Source organism: Mesoplodon bidens (assembly GCF_964165515.1).
Source record: "Mesoplodon bidens genome assembly, chromosome: 11".
NCBI lineage: Eukaryota > Metazoa > Chordata > Mammalia > Artiodactyla > Ziphiidae > Mesoplodon > Mesoplodon bidens.
In genome coordinates this window covers 35,718,289-35,743,574 of record NC_138167.1, presented here as the reverse complement: position 1 = coordinate 35,743,574, position 25,286 = coordinate 35,718,289, and the positions used below count along the sequence as shown (strand labels likewise).

General features: G+C 37.0%; 1 protein-coding gene across 3 annotated transcripts in view; it reads left to right on the top strand.

Moving 5' to 3' along the window:
• Positions 1-22,477, top strand: part of TBK1 (TANK binding kinase 1) — a 41,825-nt gene extending 19,348 nt beyond the window's left edge. For all 3 annotated transcript variants that reach the window (XM_081247979.1, XM_081247978.1, XM_081247980.1), the window contains 15 exons: positions 977-1,087; positions 5,583-5,762; positions 7,934-8,130; positions 9,193-9,251; positions 9,649-9,740; positions 11,510-11,611; positions 12,433-12,511; positions 15,214-15,335; positions 15,434-15,510; positions 16,110-16,149; positions 16,648-16,749; positions 16,873-16,969; positions 17,364-17,470; positions 17,696-17,767; positions 21,768-22,477. In XM_081247979.1, the coding sequence (XP_081104105.1) occupies positions 977-1,087; positions 5,583-5,762; positions 7,934-8,130; positions 9,193-9,251; positions 9,649-9,740; positions 11,510-11,611; positions 12,433-12,511; positions 15,214-15,335; positions 15,434-15,510; positions 16,110-16,149; positions 16,648-16,749; positions 16,873-16,969; positions 17,364-17,470; positions 17,696-17,767; positions 21,768-21,819 (1,489 nt within the window). In that variant the 3' untranslated portion in view covers positions 21,820-22,477. The remainder of the gene's footprint in view (positions 1-976; positions 1,088-5,582; positions 5,763-7,933; positions 8,131-9,192; positions 9,252-9,648; positions 9,741-11,509; positions 11,612-12,432; positions 12,512-15,213; positions 15,336-15,433; positions 15,511-16,109; positions 16,150-16,647; positions 16,750-16,872; positions 16,970-17,363; positions 17,471-17,695; positions 17,768-21,767) is intronic.
• The last annotated feature ends 2,809 nt before the right edge of the window (positions 22,478-25,286 follow it).

The window sequence follows — 25,286 nt, the reverse complement described above, 5'->3', positions numbered from 1 at the left end:
ACTTATTTTTCACATTAATTTCCTTCTTCTCTGAAAAATCTCTTAAGGCAGAAATCCTGGCTGCCTCTACTGAAGAAGCAGCAAGCGGTCCAAATCAGTTATACTGGATTTTTCTACTGTTTTAAAGAATATATTAATTTGCTCAGAGCACATTTATGTAGACATTAAACAAACCCAAAAAATTATGCCAGAAACAATATTTATAAACTTATATAAGATTCTGCTGTGTTATGATTTACATTTTCATCTGGAAGGCATGAACCTCGTTTTCCTCTCCTACTTTAAGGTTTTGTTTTGGAAAGTGCTGACACCTGAAAGGCTGCCTTGCCTCCATCATTATTAGTATTCTTTAGCTTCCCCATCCATCTCTTTCTTTAAGTCATCTTTATTTTTGTCACCTTCCTCGAGAAGCAGATTAAGTTTGACTTTTAATTTTGGTACACACATCTATTTCCTATATGTGTATATATGTTTTTAATATGCAAAATTTTTCTGTTACTGTGCTATGTGTAGTTTTATCTTTTTTTTTTTTTTTTAAGAAAGCTATTGTTCATTCTCCAGTAATTTCATGGTCCAGTTGACTGTGCCTTTGGATAATATGGGTAAGAGGGATTAGATACTTTTTTTTATGGTCTAGAGACATTCTGTAACATAACTTTTTTTGTGTTTGCTCAATTTTTTCAGATGGAAAAATTAATATTTTTGTTGTGAACATCAAGATGCTGTTTTATGGCACTCTGAGAGCCCAAATGAAAATTAATTATGGCATAAGTAAAATAATCGTACAGCCACTATTCTACTTCAGTCAGTCAGATTCAAAGTATTTTGATTGTTTTATGGATCCTGTGAACATCAATCACAAAGTTTCGTCTAGTAGATAATTGTAGGTGCAACTGAGGAAATATTTTTGCAAAGCCCATTGATAGGCTATGCAGTAACAAACTACTTATTTTAATCTGTTTTTATTCCCCCCAAGGTATAAAATAATTACTGGAAAGCCTTCTGGTGCAATATCGGGGGTACAGAAAGCAGAAAATGGACCAATTGACTGGAGTGGAGACATGCCTGTTTCTTGTAGTCTTTCTCGGTAAGTATAGTGTACCCAGTTCTCTTTTGCACTTTGGTGTTTGGAATCTTTGTTGACTAAAGTCACAAATACTTAAGTGTAGTTTTGTTTTGTTTTGTTTAATGTTTCAGTAGATGTTATTAAACCATATGCCTTGATTCGTGATTTTCATCTTGGCAATATAAAGATTGATTTGGGTCTATGTAAATAATTTTGCCAGATCTCTTTTAGGACATAGAGCATACATACTTTTTTTTTTTTTTTTTTTTTTTTTGTGGTATGCGGGCCTCTCACTGTTGTGGCCTCTCCCGTTGCGGAGCGCAGGCTCAGCGGCCATGGCTCACGGGCCTAGCCGCTCCGCGGCATGTGGGATCTTCCCGGACTGGGGCACGAACCCGTGTCCCCTGCATCATCAGGCGGACTCTCAACCACTGCGCCACCAGGAAAGCCCGTACATACATTTTTGAGATTGCTAATCACTGGTCTTGGAATTGTGTGCTATGTGGGGATACTGCTAAGGACCTTGGTATCTCTTGTGCTGACCTTCATAATGACATAGCACAAATAGTGGCACAGATAGGAATAACCAGAGTTCTAAAAAACAAACACTCAAGAAGTTTAATATTACCCTCATTTTCAAAAAGTAATCATATCGTTCAAAAGGTGAGAAATAACAGTTTTCGGGACTTCCCTAGTGGCGCAGTGGTTAAGAATCCACCTGCCAAAAAAAAAAAAAAAAAGAATCCACCTGCCAATGCAGGGGACACGGGTTTGAGCCCTGGTCTGGGAAGATCCACATGCTGCGGAACAACTAAGCCCATGCGCCACAACTACTGAAACCCGTGCACCTAGAGCCAGCCCATGCTCCACAACAAGAGAAGCCACCGCAATGAGAAGCCCATGCACTGCAACGAAGAGTAGCCCCCACTAGCCGCAGTTAGAGAAAGCCTGCACACAGCAACAAAGACCCAACGCAGCCATAAATTAATTAATTAATTAATTAAATTTTAAAAAAAGAAAGAAATTAACAGTTTTCTACTACTTTTTCCAGCATTTCAGATGTTCATATAGGTCTTACTTATGGCAGCCAGAACTCAAATTGTATATGAATCCCGTTATCACAAAGAGAGATTTACGGTAAAAGAAATTAAAAGTAGAGAGTAAATTTGTTTTTTCTGTTGCTATATCTTTTTTTTTGAAGTATATTTGATTTACAAAGTTGTGTTAATTTGAGAGTAAATTATGAGATTTTACTCTAGAAATAAAGCCAAGACACTCATCAATATTTAGAATTTGTAATTACTGAATTAACTTCTGTTTTTCCTGAGTGTAGGAATTGTATAATCCACAAGTGAACACACATAGGTTATGATTTACTGGCTTAATGCCTTTTGTAATCTGTGGATGCTCTTTGTATTACTTTCAACATATATGTAAATAAATATATTTATTCAAAATATTTATTTAAACTATATATATATCAGAAGCTAATAAAATATGTCCTATCATTTTATATATTTCTGTGAAAACTCATTTAAACCAGTAGTTCCAGTGCTGAAATCATTTTTGAAAACCACTACCCTGACAGTTTCATTTTTGTGAGTTACTTAAAGAAAAGTCTCCAGGGCTTCCCTGGTGGCGCTGTGGTTAAGAATCTGCCTGGGGCTTCCCTGGTGGCGCAGTGGTTGAGAGTCTGCCTTCCGATGCAAGGGACATGGGTTTGTGCCCCAGTCCGGGAAGATCCCACATGCTGCGGAGCGGCTGGGACCATGAGCCCTGGCCGCTGAGCCGGTGTGTCCGGAGCCTGTGCTCCGCAACAGGAGAGGCCACAACAGTGAGAGGCCTGCATACCACAAAAAAAAAAAAAAAAAAAAAGGATCTGCCTGCCAGTGTAGGGGACACGGGTTCGAGCCCTGGTCCTGGAAGATCCCACATGCCATGGAACAACTAAGCCCATGCGCCTCAACTACTGAGCCTGTGCTCTAAAGCCCACGAGTCACAACTACTGAAGCCCAAATGCCTAGACCCTGTGCTCCACAACAAGCAAAGCCACTGCAATGAGAAGCCCACACAGCTGCAACAAAGAGTACCCCCGCTTGCCATGACTAGAGAAAGCCTGCGCGCAGCAAAGAAGACCGAATGCAGCCAAAAATAAATAAATAAAATAAAATAAAATAAAAAAGAGGGGCTTCCCTGGTGGCACAGTGGTTGAGAGTCCGCCTGCCGATGCAGGGGACACGGGTTCGTGCCCCTGTCCGGGAGGATCCCACATGCCACGGAGCGGCTGGGCCCGTGAGCCATGGCCACTGAGCCTGCATGTCCGGAGCCTGTGCTCCGCAGCGGGAGAGGCCACAACAGTGAGAGGCCCACGTACCACAAAAAAAAAAAAAAAAAGAAAAGAAAAGTCTCCAAAATAAAATTGCGTCATGCAGGTAGAATTACCAGGAAAAGGTCACTCTATTGGAGAGCAGAAATTTAATATTATAATAGTGATCTGTGTTAAATTTTGATTTGGAAAATACTCATTTTGGAGATCTCAGGCAAAACTGATAACATTTAAAGGGGTCAGGAAATGAGCACCTGCTGTTTAATAACTATATTGCTGACACTCAGACTCAATAATTTGACAATCTGAACACTATATTGCATATTTCAGGAGGGTAACAGGCCTTATTTATCTAATTATTCTTTAGCACACCAAGTTATAAATTTTTTGATAAAAATTGCTCAGGTATCAGAAAGTATATTATATGATTTTTTTTAATAGTAAGGACTTTAAGTACTACCAATCAGCAATAAAAACAACTACCAAAAATCTAACAACCACAGAAAAAAGATAACCATTCTCTTTCTTATATGTATTAATTAGTCAAGACTGGGTAGCCAATGAGAAAAACCTAACTCAGTTCGTTTAAGTGAAACAAGATTTAAGTGAAAAATAGATTGACATTATAATTCAAAGTTCACACGTGTATGTAACTCAGAGCCCAGTGGAATCCTCAGATTCAGACTGTCATCAGGACTTGGTCTCTTCAAATCATTCAGTTCTGCTTTTCTCTGATTTCTATTTACTTTCAGCCAGGCTCTTTCCTGGCAGCCACAAGATGGCTGCTGGCATTCCCAGATTCACATTCTCACAGCTTTGGAAGCTCAGTGGAAAGACAGACTTTCTTTCCCGATAGTTTAGCAAAGATTTCTGGGTTGATTCTTATTTAACAACTTACATGCTACCACCTGGCCACTTCTGACTAATCATAATCACCAAACCTGGCTGTCATGCCCATCTATGCACAGGGAGTAGAATTAGAGAGCAGAGAGGTGTGGATTCTCTTACAAAATGAGCGAGAACAGATACTTGTTAGGCGAAAATTTTAATGTCCACCGCATACCTTAAAAACTCAATAGGGCTTCCCTGGTGGCGCAGTGGTTGAGAGTCCGCCTGCCGATGCAGGGGACACGGGTTCGTGCCCCGGTCTGGGAAGATCCCACACGCTGCGGAGCGGCTGAGCCCGTGAGCCACGGCTGCTGAACCTGCGCGTCTGGAGCCTGTGCTCCGCAACACGAGAGGCCACAACAGTGAGAGGCCCGCATACCACACACACACAAAAAAAACTGTTAACAGGCAAGGAATTATTCCAGTGTCTGTCGTGTAGTCAAGAATATATTTTGAAGACTACTTGAAATTCCATAATTGAGTCTATTTAAGCATATTTTAAAATTCATTGAAAGCATGAGAAAGAATAAAGGTCCTTCCATTCTTTTTTTTTTTAATGTTTAAGTTTATTAGTCAAAGATTATTCCTAGTTGAATTGGCATTCATTGATTGCTAAATGATTATAGTAATTTTCCTTCCTAAAGAAGTGTACTACAAAAGGCATATGAATTCAACATAAAAAATTACGTATTGGAGTGATGTATTAAAAGGACATTAGGGCTTCCCTGGTGGCGCAGTGGTTGAGAGTCCGCCTGCCGATGCAGGGGACACGGGTTCGTGCCCCGGTTCGGGAAGATCCCACATGCTGTGGAGCGGCTGGGCCCGTGGGCCATGGCCGCTGAGCCTGGCGTCCGGAGCCTGTGCTCCACAAGGGGAGAGGCCACAACAGTGAGAGGCCCACATACAGCCAAAAAAAAAAAAAAAAAAAAAGGACATTAATGACCCTGAAATTAAACCATTATCTTATCCTCATGACCACAGGGTTCCAATCAACTTATCTCAGCTGGATAGCATGTATATACAATGTTAGAATATGTTTGGAAAAGTGAGGAAACTTGGGAAGGAGAGAATCAAAGAAAATAATCTGTAAAAGCTAACATAAAAATACCATAACCCCTGGTTCATTGACAGGCAATATTAAATCGAGGTTACCTGGCTTTCTGAAAAGTTGGCAGATTTTTTACAATTTTAAATCTAATCTAATAATAGTTCCTTTGATTTGTTGGTAAATATTATGATTTTGTACCTAGACAAAATATAACACACTCACTCTTCATGTAACTTTTTTCAATACTATTTTAGGGGTCTTCAAGTTCTACTTACCCCTGTTCTTGCAAACATCCTTGAGGCAGATCAGGAAAAGTGTTGGGGTTTTGACCAGTTTTTTGCAGAGACAAGTGATATACTTCACCGGATGATAATTCATGTTTTTTCGCTACAACAAATGACAGCTCATAAAATTTATATTCATAGCTATAATACGTAAGTACCTCTTTATATTTTTTCCTGTACTGTAATGTCTTGTTATATAATAATTACGTATCTTCATAAATCAGGAGAGGAAGTAGAAAAGATGCCCCAGCTTCACCAGAGGTACCCACTTTCTGCTTAGAAAACATTTGAGTGCTGAATAAATTCCTTTTCAGTTATCTTTGGAGTAAAAGGATTAGTTTTCTAATTTTCTAAAATTTACAGGTAAATGAGCTTGTTCTTACATTGCAAGTTTTACAGGACTATTTTCCTTTCTGTGCTTTCTCTCAAATTACATAATCACATAACTACAAATAGCATTTACTACTAAATGGGCCAGGTTTTATTAAGAATATTGTCCTGTCACTTAAGAAATATTAAAGTGTAAGTCTTAAAGATAGTTAGTGTAGTTATTATTTGCATATGTGGCATAAAGCCCTTATTGAGTACTAGGGAAATAACCATTTGTTTTATCTTAAAAAAGCACATTACACCCATGTGATAAAAATCTACCCATGTGATTGTAGCAGGGTAACTGAGGACATGGGAAAAGACGTGACCCAAGAGTCAGCTCACCTAACAAGCTGGGTGCGGGAGAATGTTTCAGGACTGCAAGCAGTACTGATTGCTCTGGGCACTGATCCACGCATGTCCTTGGTATAATTGGGAACATAAGAAAATAAGGAGGTACATTGCTTAGATGTTCAAGGACGACACAGCCTGTGCTAGAAAGAACCTTTTTGTATTAGATAAAACTTAAATAAATACGCCTTAGTGGACTGAGGGCTTTGCTGTTTTGCCTGAGCGAGCAACAACCCTCTACCACTGTGCTTTAACGCATACATCTCGTGTGTTGGACTCATTTTCGTCCCTGACTGAACAACTGCAACAGTGATAAAACTACATAACTAAATCACTCACATCCTTACATGTGGAACTAGGGAAATCTGAATAAGATAGGTGGATTATACCAGTGTCAAGATCCTGACTGTAATATTGTACTATACTTATGCAAGATGTTACCATTGGGGGAAACTGAGTAAAAGGTATATAGTGTCTCTCCATATAATGTCTTTCAACTGCACATGAATCTACAAAGATCTCAAAAAAAATGTTTTTTAAAATGAAAGAGAAAAAAACATTACACCCTTTCTATATGCCTTAATTGCTGTTTGACAAGACTCAGCAGTTTTGATGCCTCATAAAACTCAAAAAGAGACTTTCACTGATAATTTATTAAGGAATAAAATCAATTAGATGGAATAATATTTTAGACATTTTTGTCTAATCTATATCTAACAATATTATAAACATTAAATGTAATGTAAATAAATGAATAAAATAATATTCATGTAACGTTAGGTTAAAATATATTATTCATCTTTATTTTGGTGCTTAATAGCCTGAATAGATATGTACCTTAGTTAGGTGTTGGCCACTATTTCATCTTAAGAGTGTGCATGAACATAAAAAAGTCCACCCAAGCCTGAGCCAAAAATCACAGCAGAGGCTTTTTGAAAGTGGCTTTTTTTTTGTTTGGAATCACAACATTGCTGCTGGAACATTTATTTGATTTCATGAATCTGTTTAGGGAGAATCTACCTTTTTCCCCAAAACATCATTTTGAAAATGCCTGATTTTATTAATTCATTTAACAAACATTACATAGTCATGTTTGTTCTCAAGTACTGTTCTCAGTTCTTTATATATTTAAATCATTTAGTCCTCAAAACAATTATGTGAGGTGGAGACTGTTATTCCCATTTTATAGATGAAGAACCTCAGCACAGAGGAGTTAAGTAACTGAAGGTAATACAACAAGTAAGTGGTAAGTGGAAGAACTGGAATTTGAATCCAGCTGTTCTGATTCCAGAGTCTGTGCCCTTAAACTCTCTGCTATATTGGCTCCCTATTATTAAATATTAAAACTCCTGTGTATTGCACATATCCAATATAGGTATCAAACATAAAAATATTTTAGAATTGATTGCTGTATAGGCAGATTATGTGGAATTTTCAATTTAATAGACTTTATAGTATCTGCATCAACAAAGCAGCATTTCTGTGGACTGGTCATGATCTAAAGTATCACTGAGAAATAGATGTGTGGCCCTCATTAAAAAAATTTTTTTACCTCTTTTTTTATCCCAATTATGTTGTCCTTTTGGATTTTTCTCACACAGTGCTACTGTATTTCATGAACTGGTGTATAAACAAACCAAAATTATTTCTTCAAATCAAGAACTTATATATGAAGGACGACGTTTAGTTCTAGAACCTGGAAGACTGGCACAACATTTCCCTAAAACTGCTGAGGAAAATCCCATCTTTGTAGTAAGCCGGGAACCTCTGAGTACAATAGGATTGATATATGAAAAAAGTAAGTTGGGATTTTTCGTATTGTTCTTAGTAGCCATTAAAAAAAAAGGACCCTGAGAATTCCCTGGCGGTTACAGTGGGAAGGATTCCACACTCTCACTGCTGAGGGCCCAGGTTCAATCCCTGATCAGGGAACTAAGATCCCACAAGCCATGAGGCACGGCCAAAAGAAAAAAAAAAACACTATAAAAATGATTGTCATCTTCATAAAGTCGACTGATGATGACATTTTATAAATACTAAAATTTTGTAAGTTAATTAGTAAAATTTAAAACCCCGTGTGCAACAAAATTTAACGTTATTTTGTTTATAAAATGGTAAAATAGTTTGTCATATATGTTTTCCTGTAGCTCTCTGCTTTTAGTATTTTATTAACACTCAAAATAACCTTTTGTATCATAAATCTCAGTAAATATTTATTGTTTCCAGGGCGAATAGGATGCTTTTCCAGGCTTTGAAGTTTAAGAAAAATTAGATCTGCATTTTGGAATCTTTTAGATTATTAATTCTAGTGGTGAAAAAAAATTACCTGGATTTTTATATTTCTGTTTAGATCTTGGGATTTGATTTAGATTTAAAGAAAAGCATTGAGCTTGTTATGTTGGAATATATTTAAGAAAAAGAAATGAAACTCCTTAGAAATAGTGCAGGAAGTTTGTTAAGGAATGAGCATTTTATTCAAGTGGTTTTCTTTTTTTTTTCTTAATTTATTTTTGGCTGCGTCGGATCTTAGTTGCAGCACGCGGACTCTCTAGTTGAGGTGCGCGAGCTCAGTAGTTGTGGTGCGTGGGCTTAGTTGCCCTGCAGCATGTGGAATCCTAGTTCCCTGACCAGGGATCGAACCCACGTCCCCTGCACTGGAAGGCGGATTCTTTACCACTGGATCACCAGGGAAGTTCCTCAAGTGGTTTTCTTTAACCAGGAAAAGAACATTAAAGAGTTTTACCACTAACATTTAATTTAGAGGTAATTTAGAGGTTAATGTTTAATTTGGAGGTTGATGTATTAAGGATGAAATAATTCATAATTTTTTATTTCTGATTTTAATTATTTCATATTTCAGTTCCCCTCCCTAAAGTACATCCACGTTATGATTTAGATGGGGATGCCAGCATGGCTAAGGTTAGTATTTAATTAAATGACTATATAAACATCTGAATTAAAATTATCTTATCAATAGTGGAAGCAATAAAAAGTGTATCTTTATATACACCTATATAATTTAGGAAATTATTCATTTAGATTGTTACCCATGACAAATTTTTGTGTTCTTTCTTCTTTGTATCCTTTCTTGAACTCATAGGAAAATTTTCTCCATTGAGACAGTGCATGTTTACCATTATTATGTTAAGGATAAAATATTTATTGCAGTTATATCTGTCCTTAGCTTTTAGAAATTAGTAGCTTACTGTGTTTTTAATGATAAAAACACAAAAGCTTGAAAATTTTTATGTGAAAGTTTTTCTTACCCTGTACCACAGTTAACACCAAATATTGACACTTTGTATTTCTTCATTAGGCAGTAACAGGAGTTGTGTGTTACGCCTGTAGAATTGCCAGTACCTTGCTGCTTTATCAGGAATTAATGCGAAAGGGGATACGATGGTTGATGTAAGTAATGGATTGAAATTGGAAAATTGATCTTCGCATAGGCCTCATTAAATAACTGGTAATCATCCCATCATTGATGCTTTACCTCTTCAGACTAGGTAGGGTCACGTGCATGATTTTTATTATAATACATTTGTTTCACAGTTTACAAAACGTTTAGCAGCTATTTTTTTTCATTTGATTACTACAAAAACCTTACGAGGCAGGACAAATAGTATCTGAATTTTAAAATTAAGAAAAAAAATTAGAAAAATATAGGATTTCCCTTGTGGTCCAGTGGTTAGCACTCGGTGCTTTCACTGCCGTGGCCCCGTGACCCTAAGAAACCTTTTGTGGATGAATATATGATATGTCATCTTTCCATCTGATAGAAGTGGAGGATGAATAGTCTCTTAAGAATTGTGCCTCTAGTTCTATACAAAATCATTTGAAGTGTTTCAGTTTTATACACACATAATAATGGACTCAACAGTGCCCTTAGGCTTTAATTCTTGTGACAGTTTACGTTTACCCCCCTCACACCTGTCCTTCTGTTCTCGAAAAAACAGATATGAAGCATTTCCTCATTCTTGTTCTGCTGCTGCTGCTTCTAAGAAGAAAAAAGTATAAGGCTCTTTTTTTTTCCTGTCACCTTTATGTTAAATCCATAAATTTATGCTTATAATTTTTTTAATGTGTTCACATATCCAGTTTGTAAGCCTGTGCTTTTCTCTTTCCATTAAGAAGCCTTTTTGTTTTTACTAAATGGTTTTTGGAAAAACCTAAGTGTTGACTCCATTTATTTTCATAGCATTGTTGCTAACAGCTCTTGTTTTATCTTGCTGCTGCTATCTACTCCAGTCGCTGCTCCATAAAGCTTTTGTTTCTTTTACTTATTAGCTTTTAGTTCAATAAGTCATGAGAAAATAGTTTTTCACGTAGACCACTGTTGGCAAACTTTTTTAGTTAGTAAATATTTTAGACTTTGTGGGCTGCAAATTCTGTTTTCATTTTGTTTTTACAACCTTTAAAAATGTACATACCACGGGCTTCCCGGGTGGCGCAGTGGTTGAGAGTCTGCCTGCTAATGCAGGGGACACGGGTTCGAGCCCTGGTCTGGGAGGATCCCACATGCCACGGAGCAACTAGGCCCGTGAGCCACAATGACTGAGCCTGCGCGTCTGGAGCCTGTGCTCCGCAACAAGAGAGGCCACGATGGTGAGAGGCCCGCGCACTGCGATGAAGAGTGGCCCCCGCTTGCCACAGCTAGAGAAAGCCCTCGCACAGAAACGAAGACCCAACACAGCAAAAATAAAATAAATAAAATTTAAAAAAAAAAAAAAATGTACATACCTTTCTTAGCAGAAACAGGCATCAGGCCTTAGTTTGTTGGCCCTTGATATTCAGGTCTTCAATTATATACTGTGTCAGGGCTTAAGTATAAGTCAGACGATAGTCTACTATGAGCATTAAAAATTAATTCTGGTGGTATAAAATGTAATGCTATTCAGCTTATTTGTGTGATTATAGATTAGTTTTATTCCTTAATATAATTTTAATGCCTTAGATTTCTAAACTGTTAATCTGATAAGTGGTAATGGTTTGTGCCCTGGATAGGTATAAAGCGTCACAGAGATGCTTTCAGTAGTAAAAAGTGAATTGGCTTTCATAATGTATCAAGACTATTAAGTCTGTCTGAACAGAAAGTAGTACAGCAGTGTAATTAGTGAAAGACAAGAGAAAACAAATAATTCTTTAGATAAACTAATGGGAATATTATTATTTTTTAGAGAATTAGTTAAAGATGATTATAATGAAACTGTTCACAAAAAGACAGAAGTTGTGATCACATTAGATTTCTGCATCAGAAACATTGAAAAGACTGTGAAAGTGTAAGTAGACTACTTCCTTACTAATAGTGGTTAAAATGTCAACGATTTTCCATTTCTGTTTAGTTTGTTTAGTTATCCTTGGCATGATATAGCATGCTCTGCAAGTCTTTCTATTAAGGGACAACCTTAGATTAAGTCAATTCCTCATAAGGGCAAAAATAATCAGTCATTTCAGTAAGAAATGAGTACCATCTCTTTGGTGGGCATTTTCTCCTTCCCTTTGAAAAGGAAAAGGAATCTGAAATAGAAACATCTCATTTTTTTTACCTTGCAAAGCAGACGACTCTGCATAGGAAAATATAAAACCTGTGATCAAAGGAAGTAGGAAGAGGTATTCTAGAACCCTATTTGGGTAGTATTTTTAGAATTTGGAGATTACTTTTAGTTTACTCTTCTTTATTAATCTTACCCCTGAGAATGCCTTTTGAAACAGAATGATATTTTAAACTGCCTTGTTCCTAGGCTATACTATTTGTACTGCACAGGAAGTATAATAAGTGAAACTAGTATATATTCTTGACCTCCATTATTTCCGAAATCTAGTATTTCGACTATTATCCTGACATAAGACTGAAATAAAGTTGTCTTTTATAGTTTATCTCTTAATCTGCAAATTTATGAGCAGAAGTATATAAAACTCCTTCTTTATGGACATCAAGTTTTCTTGGGATCTGTTGCTTATAGGCTTTGCATTCAATATTCTATTCTTAAATAGTTATGATAATAAAAACTCAAATATAATTTATAAAACATCTTTTAAAATCTATGCTTATTTAAAATTTTATGCTCATTTAATTTTTCTATACTTGTTTTTCATACAGATATGAAAAGTTAATGAAGATCAACCTAGAAGCAGCAGAGTTAGGTGAAATTTCAGACATACACACCAAACTGTTGAGAGTGAGTATTTACAAAATTTTGACAATCATGAGCTCATAATCTGTTCCTTTGCTGGCAAGATTATATCTGAACTTTCCTAGAACTTTCCTAGAAACATGATGTACCTAAAGCTTTATCTCCAGAGAAAGAACAGCCTTTTCCCAACTTAAGGAACACTACTTTTTAAATAGACATGATATTGCAGCCATTTGATTTATTAATAGTTTTACTTATTACCCCCTTAATGTTGGTCCTTCAGGTTGCTTGCTACTTCTCACACTTTTATGTAATGCTGTAAAAAATAACTTTGTCCATAAAATATTTTCCATATTTTAGAAGTATAAGGTAACACATTCTTAACATTAATGTTAAAGAAGACATAAAGCATGAAAAGCAAGATATGTATTTGACTATATAAGAATTTAAGGGGCTTCCTTGGTGACACAGTGGTTAAGAATCCATCTGCCAATGCAGGGGACACGGGTTTGAGCCCTGGTCCAAGGAGATCCCACATGCTGTGGAACAGCTAAGCCCGTGCACACAACTACTGAGCCTGTGCTCTAGAGCCCGCCAGCCACAACTGCTGAGCCTGCGTGCCACAGCTACTGAAGCCCATGTGCCTAGAGCCCGTGCTCCACCACAATAAGAAGTCCACATACTGCAACGAAGATTAGCCCCCGCTCGCCGCAACTAGAGAAAGCCCACACGCAGCAACAAAGATCCAATGCAGCCAAAAATAAATAAATAAAATAAATTTTAAAAAAATATTAAAAAAAGAAAGAATTTAAGATCTCTATATGTTTTGGTTTGGTTTTTTCTTTTTTTTTTTTTTCCTTTTTGGCCACACCACATGGCTTGTAGGATCTGAGTTCCCCAGCCAGGGATTGAACCTGTGCCCTCGGCAGTGAAAGTGCAGAGTCCTAACCACTGGACCGCCAGGGAATTCCCAAGATCTCTTATGTTAAAAAAAAATAATGTTAAAAAACAAATAGAGGGGCTTCCCTGGTGGCGCAGTGGTTGAGAGTCCGCCTGCCAATGCAGGGGACACGGGTTTGTGCCCTGGTCCAGGAAGATCCCACATGCCATGGAGTGGCTGGGCCCGTGAGCCATGGCCGCTGAGCCTGCGCGTCCGGAGCCTGTGCTCTGCGACAGGAGAGGCCACAACAGTGAGAGGCCCGCGTACCACAAAGAAAAGAAAAAAAAAAAACAGATTGAGAAAATGAGATAAAGGGTTTTTTTATATATAGGAAAATAGCTCATACAAATGCATAAGGAAAACATTAAATCTGCAGTAAATAGAGAACATTTAGAAATGATTTAAAAATGAATAGATCTAAGTGAGACTCCTGGAAAAAAAAGTTCAACCACAAGAGTAATAGGAAATTGCGTATTACAGCAGTAAAATACCATTTTGTCTTTCAAATTAGCAAGGCTTTAAGAATTATATATAATGCCAATGCTAACATGAGCAGAATGCAAAGGGCACACTTGTTTGTTGCTAGTAGCAGCATAAACCACCACTTAAAACTTAATTTGAGGGCTTCCCTGGTGGTGCAGTGGTTGAGAGTCCGCCTGCCGATGCAGGGGACACGGGTTCGTGCCCCGGTCTGGGAAGATCCCACATGCCACAGAACGGCTAGGCCCGTGAGCCATGGCCGCTGAGCCTGCGCGTCCGGAGCCTGTGCTCCGCAATGAGAGAGGCCACAACAGTGAGAGGCCCTCGTACCGCAAAAAAACAAAAAAACCCACTTAATTTGAAAAACAGTAGTATGTATCAGGACGCTTAAAATATTCAAACATATTCATCCTTTAAGTCCAATCTTTATCCTTTCTTTAAAACTTTTACAGATGCTCTCAGTTCTGTGGTAGATAAGTGATAAATTTACTAAGCTTAAAATGAACAGGATCTTAAATGAGGTTTCATTTTTTGTTTTTAAGAGGTGGTACTTTTTAGCTCTAATCAAAGAGCACAGTTTTTCATATCTACATTTGTACTTGGGACTATGCTAATCTCCTCTGGTTTTCTTGAGATAGAGTACTAACATATTTTGTAGATAAAGAAACAAGCTTAATTGAATGATTAAAAGTATTTTCTATGTTTTTTTAAAAAGAATATTAGATGTAAGCAATGTTTTATAAAATATATTTTATATAAGATTTTTTAAAATTAATTTATTTTTGGCTGCGTTGGGTCTTCATTGGTGTGTGCGGGCTTTCTTTAGTTGCGGCAAGTGGGGGCCACTCTTCACTGCAGTGCACGGGCTTCTCATTGCAGTGGCTTCTCTTGTTGCAGGTCCCAGGCTCTAGGTGCGTGGGCGTCAATAGTTGTGGCATGTGGGCTCAGTAGTTATGGCTTGTGGGCTCTAGAGCGCAGGCTTGAGTAGTTGTGGCGCACGGGCTTAGTTGCTCCACAGCATGTGGGATCTTCCCAGACCAGGGCATGAACCCATGTCCCCTGCATTGGCAGGCAGATTCTTAACCACTGTGCCACCAGGGAAGCCCTATAAAATATATTAGTACTCATGTTTTATTATCATATAGTACTCTTGGTGGAATATAACCTAAGAAACTGTCCTTGCATTTCAAGATAAAAATAATTATTCTGACTTTGAACTGAAGTAATCTACAAAAGAAATGTTATTCAAACTTTAGGCTCCATTGGCATTTTGATGATTATTTCTGATTTTTGGTAATCTGGATCTGAAACCATTGGTTTTATTTAGCTTTCCAGTTCTCAGGGAACAATAGAAACCAGTCTTCAGGATATTGAAAGCAAATTATCTCCAGGTGGATTGCTGGCAGATACATGGACCCATCAAGAAGGCACTCATCCAAAAGATAGACAGTAGGTTATAACTGCATTGGCAGTTTCTGCTCTTATTATTAACTGTCCTTTTTCACATTGACTCAGTTAATTTATGTGGATTTTTCTTTCTTAAATAGTGTAGAAAAGCTACAAGTCCTGTTAAATTGCATCACAGAGATTTACTATCAGTTCAAAAAAGACAAAGCAGAACGTAGTAAGTAAAATTTTCCATTTGTTAATCTGAGTCAGCCCTACTAGTTGTAATTCAGTTGAATTAATTTAGTATTTGTGTAAGGGTGACTACATAAGTTATTTATTTCAGAGATTTGGTTCTGTCAGGGAAGAGGTTGAATGTATTAAAAATTATCCTTAAAACCAACCTTTTGAGTATTTCAAATCAGGGATCAGAACTCTGAAACCTCTAGAGGCCATGCACATAATGGAAAGGAATGAGATTGGCCCGTGGAAACTGAGGGGGACTAGAGAGGAGGACCCCCACTCCCGTGTGAAGGGGAGAGCCACTACTCAGATTCACCTGATTGTTTTTCCAGTGTTCCTAGGCCTCAAGAGAAGCTAGAAATAGACTTTATTAGAAATATCCTGATTTTTAAATGTTGGCAGTTAATTTTTTTTTTAACATTAGTACTGTACAGACCAAATAAAAGCATTTGTGGGCAGTATCTACCCATGGGTCAGAAGTTTGTGACATCTGCTTTAAACTCTTAGCCTTTATGAAGTAATAATCTCAAAAAAAAATTGCATGTGATTTTATGATTCTACATTTACAAGAGTAATACATATTCTTATTTTTAGGACTAGCTTATAATGAAGAACAAATCCACAAATTTGATAAGTAAGTGTCCAGATTATGTTTAATAATTATTTTTGGTTATGTTTCTTCTTAAAGTTGGAATTAATCATAATAAAAATGCATTTTAATCTTGGCTTTATAGAATTGTTACTGTATGTGCACATATTTGAGGCCCACTCCTCTGGCCCCTGGTTGAGAGGTTACTGAGACGGGAGAATAAGGGGGCAGTCTTCTTCTGCCTCCTGTGCTCTGATTGCAGAAGGGCAGATAATGGAGAACATAGGCAAGGGCAGACTTAACCACCTCCTTAACCTTAACCTCATTCGATAAATAGTTTTTGACCATTCTCCACTATCACCCTTCTTTTTCTCCTCTTGCTGCTATAATGTCTGTCTTAGAAACCTTAGGCTTTCTACCGTAAATATTCTAAACCCACAACAGTCATTACAGGAAATAAATTTCGTATATTTGAAAATTCTTTAATATTGGAAATAGAAACAGTGACATTGGTTTAAGCCTCTGATTATTTCTAAATTACAGGCAAAAACTGTATTATCATGCAACAAAAGCTATGACTCACTTTACAGATGAATGTGTTAAAAAGTACGAGGCTTTTTTGGATAAGTCAGAAGAATGGATGAGGTAAGTAAACTTTCTGGGGGGTGATTAGTGGTTGTCTGCACAATATATAATTTAATGTATATTATATATTTTAAGTAAAAATAATATTAGACTGCTTATTAATTGGTTCTTTTTGGTTTTCAGAAAGATGCTTCATCTTAGGAAACAGTTATTATCCCTAACTAATCAGTGTTTTGATATTGAAGAAGAAGTATCAAAGTATCAAGACTATACTAATGAGGTATAGCTCAAAATTATCTAGAAAAAAAAGGCTTTTTCCTACTAGGAAAAATTAAAATAAAATTCTTCTAAGTTTGTATCTGATAATGATTGAGAAGAGAGAAATAGGGTATAATATGCCTATATTCAGCTCTGCTTGCCCACTTGTGGTATGTATTTTGAGCCAAGTTTTAAGATGTTTTACAGTGAAAAACATCTGATAGACCATTTTTTTAAATCATCTATAAGCAAAGTTTTTCTTAAAGAGTTTTAAGTATTATATCATTGATGGTTTTGAAATTAAAACTTAAAGCTTTAAAGGACTTATTAAAACCTGTAACATTTTATATAAGGTCTGTAGTAAGTATTCTGTCCTGCGATTGATATGGTTTTTTTGTTTGTTTTTGATGTTTTAGTTACAAGAAACTTTGCCACAGAAAATGTTTGCAGCCTCCAGTGGAATCAAACATACCATGACTGCAATTTACCCATGTTCTAACACATTAGTAGAAATGACTCTTGGGTAAGAACTTTATTATTTGGTAACTGTAGTGTTTCCATTTGTTTTTATTTCATTTTGTGATCTTGCTCTTTTATTTTGAAATGTTTTATATTTGTTATGAATACATTTGCTAATATTATTTAATGACAGATCAATCTAGAGAACTAGACATACTATAAATATAACTGTAAAACACTTGAATACTTTTTTTGAGCACAGGTACTTTTATCTTTATTTTGAATGTAGTATGAAGAAATTAAAGGAAGAAATGGAAGGGGTAGTTAAAGAACTTGCTGAAAATAATCATATTTTAGAAAGGTGAGTAATACAAAGATCATTCTGCCCTGTGATTATATACGCAATTGAGTACATAAACATACATCTATACTTGTATCTGTCTGTCTTCCTGTAACAATAGGTTAAGCAGTGGGAAAGGAATATTAAGTCAGAACCCTTAGGTTTTGTGAATTTCATGGTGCCTTTTAATGTGTTTGGGGTTGTTTTGATAAAGACAAGTCAACTGTGATTGATTCCATTTTATAGAAGCACTGGTTAATAGAATTCGTTGAGTCAGTCTGTGAAAACGAAACTCTTTTGCACATTTTTCAAAACATTTCCTCATCAGAATTACCATTTTCAATTCTGGATTCAGAGCTGCTTAGGAGATGCCAGCATTCTGATCAGTGCTGGGTACCTCACAGAGCCCCCTGAACCCCTCCTTGCACGTGAGCGCCATCTGTTCGTGGAGTTCTTTGAGGAGCTGAGCGTCTGCTTATCTCCAGAATCCTAACAGATCAAGGAGAAAGAGAGTTGGAAAATGTACAGAGCCAATAAAGCCACTTTGGTGGCTGTTTCCTTGTCTGGGTTCCTCAGAGAAGTTAAGTCCTATTTGGCTCATGAATAGAAGCCTTCTCTTTCCAGCCCTTAGGTGCTTCTCCACAGGTCCTCTCACCCGCAAGATATTAACGCAAGGATTTCACATTTATATGGTGTTTTGTACACTTGAAGGGCACTTTGACGCTGCATGGCCTCACTAAGCATGCATTCCAGCCTTGCATTCCAGGGCACAGCAGATAGTCTTTGTCCATGTTCCACAGGTGTTGACGTTCATACCTGAAAAGATGAACTGGAGCTGGAACCCAGCCTCCTATCTCCCCACTAGCCCTGTTCTCTCAAATAAAAGACCAAACATGTTCATAAGGCTTGGAAAGGTTAAATGTCAGGAAATCACATGATATTTGAGCTACATGCAGAAAGTTATCAGGAGCTTCTATAGTATTATCGATTTTTTAAAATGAATTTAATGAATGGGTAAAAAAAATGTTTAAACAATATATAATTGTAAAAATTGAAATAAAAGACCCCACCTCCCCTTTCTCGCCTTCCCACTCCCACAGAAGTGATCACTATTAATAGTTTGTTGTGCATGTGTGTTTTATAAGAATTGAATCATTCTGTTCATACTGGTTTAGTCTTACTTTTTTCACTTAAGACTGTATATCAAGGGTGCTTTTTCATATCCATATATATAGCTCTATTTTTCTCATTTTCAGCAGCTGCCTGATATCCTAGTGTATGGATCTACCATATCTATTTGGTGCATCCCTATTTGTTGGGCATTTAAGTTGTTTCTGATTTTTCACAATTACAAAGCATGCTTCACTGAACATACTTGTATATATACCTTCATGTGCTTGTGTAAGAATTTTTGAAAGGTTGACTCCTTGATGTTTCTAGATGTGGAGTTGTTGGGTCAAAGGGTATGCACATTTGAAATTTTTTTATATATATATAAATTTATTTATTTATGGCTGCATTGGGTCTTTGTTGCTGTGCGTGGGCTTTCTCTAGTTTCAGTGGGTAGGGGCTACTCTTCATTGCGGTGCGCAGGCTTCTCATTGCGGTGGCTTCTCTTTTGGAGCACGGGCTCTAGGCACGTGGGCTTCAGTAGTTGTGGCATGCAGGCTCAGTAGTCGTGGCGCACGGACTTAGTTGCTCTGCAGCCTGTGGGATCTTCCAAGACCAGGGCTCAAACCCGTGTTCCCTGCATTGGCAGGTGGATTCTTAACCACTGCGCCACCAGGGAAGACCCTGCACATTTGAATTTTGATAGGCGTTGTTAGTTCTCTAAAAGGCTTGTTACAGTCCCATTGTCAACACTGAATGTTATCAGTTTTTTAGATGTTTGCCAATTTGTTTAATAGAAACCAACATCTTGTTTTAATTTGCATATCTTTGGTTAATAGTGATGTCAAACATCTTTTTATAGGTTTATTTTTTTTTTCTGTGAATTGCCTATTAGGTTTTAAAGTATTTTTCCTATTGGTTTCCTGTTGGTTTATAGCATCTACATAGTAATTATCTAACTCTTTATAACTTTTTTTTTTTTTTTTTTTTTGGCGGTACGTGAGCCTCTCACTGTTGTGGCCTCTCCCATTGCGGAGCACAGGCTCTGGACACGCAGGCTCAGCGGCCATGGCTCAGGGGCCCAGCCGCTCCGCAGCATGTGGGATCTTCCCGGACCGGGGCACGAACCTGTGTCCCCTGCATCGGCAGGCGGACTCCCAACCACTGCGCCACCAGGGAAGCCCTATAACTTTTTATAAATTTATGCAGTTTATAGTTTCTTCACAACTTTAGCTAAATCCTAAATTTATTCTGAAAGGATTAGCAAGTAGAAAAGACTATTAAAATATGTTTTAACAAAATTTTATATTGAATCACATGTTTTGTGGAATAAAATCCCTACTTCCCAAAGCATGTCCAATAAGTCATGTTTTATTTTCAGGCTTGACAATACATGGGTAATCAGACATGGCAGAATCATAACTTAAATGTTAAATGACCACTTAAGGATTTGTGCCAAAACTAGTAATAGAAGCCAGGTCTTGTGCACTGTCTCCATATGGATATCTATCACTTAAGATTTTTTTGTATCTAAAATCACTTAAGGGCTTCCCTGGTGGCGCAGTTGTTGAGAGTCCACCTGCCGATGCAGGGGACACGGGTTCGTGCCCTGGTCCGGGAAGATCCCACATGCCGCGGAGCGGCTAGGCCCGTGAGCCATGGCCGCTGAGCTTGCGCGTCTGGAGCCTGTGCTCCGCAACGGGAGAGGCCACAGCAGTGAGAGGCCCGAGTACCGCAAAAAAAAAATAATAATAATAAAATAAAATAAAATCACTTAACGTCATCCTTCCCAACTCAGTCTCCCCTGTAATTTACTCATCTTCTTCCCCTTTCTCCTCCTACCATGAACATAAATTATTTTATTTTATTTTTTTAATGAATTTATTTATTTTATTTATTTATTCTTGGCTGCATTGGGTCTTCATTGCTGCATGGGCTTTCTCTAGTTGCGGCGAGTGGGGGCTACTCTTCGTTGCGGTGCGCGGGCTTCTCATTGCCGTGGCTTCTCTTGTTGCAGAGCACAGGCTCTAGGCATGTGGACTCTGTAGTTGCGGCTCGTGGGCTTTAGAGCGCAGGCTCAGTAGTTGTGGCACATGGGCTTAGTTGCTCTGCGGCGTGTGGGATCTTCCCAGACCGGGATCAAACCCCTGCGTTGGCAGGCAGATTCTTAACCACTGTGCCACCAGGGAGGTCCCCATAAATTATTTTAGACACTCACTCTTCTTTACTTCCTTTCATCAAGTTTGGTAATCTTCCTTCAAATGTTTCTGTGTTCCCCCTCATCAACCTCATTTAGATCTCCTTTCCCCCTACCTTGTGAGCCATGATAATAATCTACTACCTGTTTCCCTAACCAGTTCTTCCCATCTGTCAATGGGTTTTACAGCCAAAGTAATATTCCCAAATACTGATCTAATCATACCACTCCCTTGGTTCAAAAAGTTCTAAATTCCTGTTACCTAAAAAGTCAAGTCTAAATTCATACTTGAATTAAAAGAATATAATAGTCTGTCCCCAGCCTAATCACCCAACTTTATTTTCCACTGTTCCTCCAAGTAACATTCTGTTTTAGCAAGATTCCATTCCTTACTGTCCCTGACTCTCAACTCCACATCTTTGCTTATAAATCCCACCCCACCAAAAGAAATTATCCAGCTCTTTCTAACACTTTCTAGATTACATTACTCCCCCATTTTCTCTTAAGAAGTCTTCCCAAACCACTGAGTTGTATTTTTTCACATATTTATGATAGTGGCACTGTGTTTCTGTAAGAAATAGAGCAAATTATAGTTGGTTAACTCTTTAAAAATAATAGTTTATTCCTCTGAAAAGTATTTTATATTCTTCTTTAAAATGTTGGAGGCCAAATAAATGAATCTTTTGAGATTGCCTTTTTTCTTTTGTGTTTTAGGTTTGGCTCTTTAACCATGGATGGTGGCCTTCGCAATGTTGACTGTCTATAGCTTTATAAGAAGTTTGAGGCAAGTTTCAGTTTGCACAAGAAAATAATGTTGGGGCATTAAATGAATGCCTCTGTAGGTGGTCTCTTGTTTCTACATTTCACTATTTGATGTGGTCATGTAAATATGTACGATACTGTAAATACATAAAAAATATATAAATTTTTGGCTGCTAAGATGTAATTTTACTTTTTAACATTTATAATTATGTGAGGACATTTGACCTCAGTGAGCACTGAGAAGAAAGCCATGACCGATACGTTGAGATACTGACTGATCCTCGACTCTTCTGAGTAAGGCCAGCTAAGTCATATATCTCTGACTGCCTACTGGAAACATTTTTAAGTGGAACCAAAATTGGCATCCTTACAAATCAGTAAAGGCTGATTGTTAACACGTTTATAAGTGATGGAATGGAGAGGTAGCTTTTGTGAATGGGGAGCAGAACCCAACCACTGTTTTACTAGGATCACAGTTTTTTTGAGAAGGATAAAGTGGCATTATCCCAGTTATCCTTGTATCTGTTTAATTTCAGGTAAATTATTGAGCAAAATTTTTAAAGTGATTTAATCATTAAAAACTGTTCATTTTTATTTTGGCCATAAATGTATAATTGTCATAAAAATTTTAGGACCATTTCAACTGTTTTAAGCTGTATATTTCATCTTTACTTTAATTCTGCTTACTACTTCATGAAGAAGTATCAATAAATTTCTCAGTTGTAATGTAAAGAGTTTGTATTTTTCTGTGTACAACAGTTTGAGAAACAAAAGTTATTTTTTGAAAAATAGTATGGGTGGTAATGGTAAATTATCCTCAGAAATTACACGACGGGCAATTTTGTGACTCTTCTAAACCCACTGATTCCAAGTTTAGTAGAAGTTCTTTCATAAATCCATAAATGTATGCTATACAAATTCAAAAGGAGCCTTCTCTTTGAAAAATACACACAGAGTTCTAGACTAAAGGATTGTGCTCAGTGAGAAATTATTTTGCCCAAGAAGGATTTGGTTTTAGTTTTGGTTTCTGACTTCTTAGATGACTGAAGCATGATCATGTATAACCTGTATATCATAAAGAGATCATGTCCTAAGTAGTAAATAAATTTGGCTGTCATGAACATTGGAAAACTGAAAACGGATTAGGATGTTATTTGAAATCTCAAATTGATGCATCATTGTAGTAGGGAATTTTAAGTGTCACATGTATACATTATAAAAATACATGCATGGGTCAATGATGTTACTTTTATAAATACAGTTATCCCCTGTCAAAAACTGTTTAGTCTGAGAGGGTATGGGGCAAGAGGGTATTTAATCCCTTTTAATTTTAATTTTCTATTTGACCATCTAACCTCAGTGTCTAATTGTGTAGTTTAAATGTTTATATCACTGAACACTAGTTAAAATTTTACTTAACTTATGTGATCAGTTAATATATTTGCAGATTTCGTTTTTATTTAAGCACCTCTAGAAAAGAACACCAGTAAACAAACCCTTGCTGTGAGGATTGTATATGTGTAAGTTATACTGGTAAGAACAATTCTGTTCCACGCTAGTATTAATTAAGACTAACTGTTCTATTCCCCATTACAGCAACATGTAAATCAAGCACTCTTGCTTTCAATATTTTACCCTCAAGAATGCATCCTCATTCAAAACACCTTATGTCAGTACATACATGATGACATTGGTCTGCTAACCAAATTTTCAGAGTTACTATGTCAGTGAAATTAGCTTTAAAATAAGTTGCATCTCTAGCTTTACTAGCTTTTTTTTTCAATATTGAGATATATTTCCAAAAGACAGGGATTAAAAATATTATATGTAGCAAGTAGAAGAGTTAATGGATTTAACTCTTTTTTTGATACTGTCTCTTCTTTTTTAATTGATATAAAGTTGATGTAAAATATTATATAAGTTACAGGTGTACAATATAGTGATTCACAATTTTTAAAGGTTATACTCCATTTACAGTTGTTATAAAATATTGTATATTCCTTGTGTTATACAATATATCCTTGTAGCTTATTTTATACATAGTAGTTTACACCTCTTAATCCCCCACCCCTATCTTGCCCCTCCCTGCTTCCCTTTCCCCACTGGTAACCACTAGTTTGTTCTATCTGTGAGTCTGTTTCTTTTTTACTGTATTTACTAATTTGTTGTATTTTTTAGATTCCACATAAAAGTGATATCATACTGTATTTGTCTTTCTCTGTCTGACGTCTTTCAGTTAGCATGATACCCTCTAAGTCCACCCACATTGTTGCAAATGGTAAAATTTCGTGTTTTTTTATGGCCGAGTACTATTCCATTATATATATATATACCATATCTTCTTTATCCATTCACCTTTCAGTTGACACTTAGGTTGCTTCTGTATCTTGGCAATTGTAAATAATGCTGCTTTGAGCATTGGGGTGCATGTATCTTTTCAAATTAGTGTTTTTGTTTTTTTCGGATATATACCCAGGAATGGGTTGCAGGGTCATGTGGTAGTTCTGTTTTTAGTTTTCCAAAGTGGCTGCAGCAATTTACACTCCCACCAACAGTGTACAAGGGTTCCCTTTTCTCTGCATCCTCACCAACATTTGTTATTTGTGTTCTTTTTGATGGTAGCCATTCTGACAGGTGTGAGGTAGGATTTAACTCAATGTAAAAAAGAGATTATAGGTCTAACAGCAGAAGGAATAATCAAAAATGAAATAAGTGAACGTAAATTATGTGAAAAAACGGGATATCTTCGAGTAAATAAAAAAGGAATTAGAGGTTAGGGAAGAAATGTGGAAAATAATCCCATCACATCTTCTAAATGTCCCATTTTGATTATTTTGGAAATTAACAAAGACTGTGTAAGTGGCTTATAGGCCTCGTTACACTGTGTCGAAGCAGAGTGTCTCTTCTTAGATGTAAAGATCTTTTCCTCAGGGACTTCTCTGGTGGCGCAGTGCATAAGACTCTACGCTCCCAATGCAGGGGGCCTGGGTTCGATCCCTGGTCAGGGAACTAGATCCCAAATGCATGCCACAACTAAGGAGCCGGCAAGCCGCAACTAAGGACCCCTGGAGCCACAACTGAGGAGCCGGTGAGCCACAACTAAGGAGGCCACGTGCCACAACTAATACTTGGTGCAACCAAATACATAAACAAAAACAAAACAAAACAAGAAAGTCTCTATTAAAAAGAAAAAGATCTTTTCCTCAGAATATCTCTTTAAAAATATAATACCTGCATCAGTAAGTTACCCAAAAAACAAAAAAAAAGTTATCCAGAACGTGTTTTAGTTTGTTTTTCTGTTATTTTTTTAAGCGATGAAGTTTGCTTTTTGTGGTGTTCTGTGCTAAAAGTAAGAGGTTTGTTGTTTGGAATTAAGAAAGGGACTATCGGTAGGAATAGGCAATCTTGGCAATCTTGACTGAAATGTCTAAACTTTATTGTCCCTTCAGAATCATAGCCACAACCAGAGCT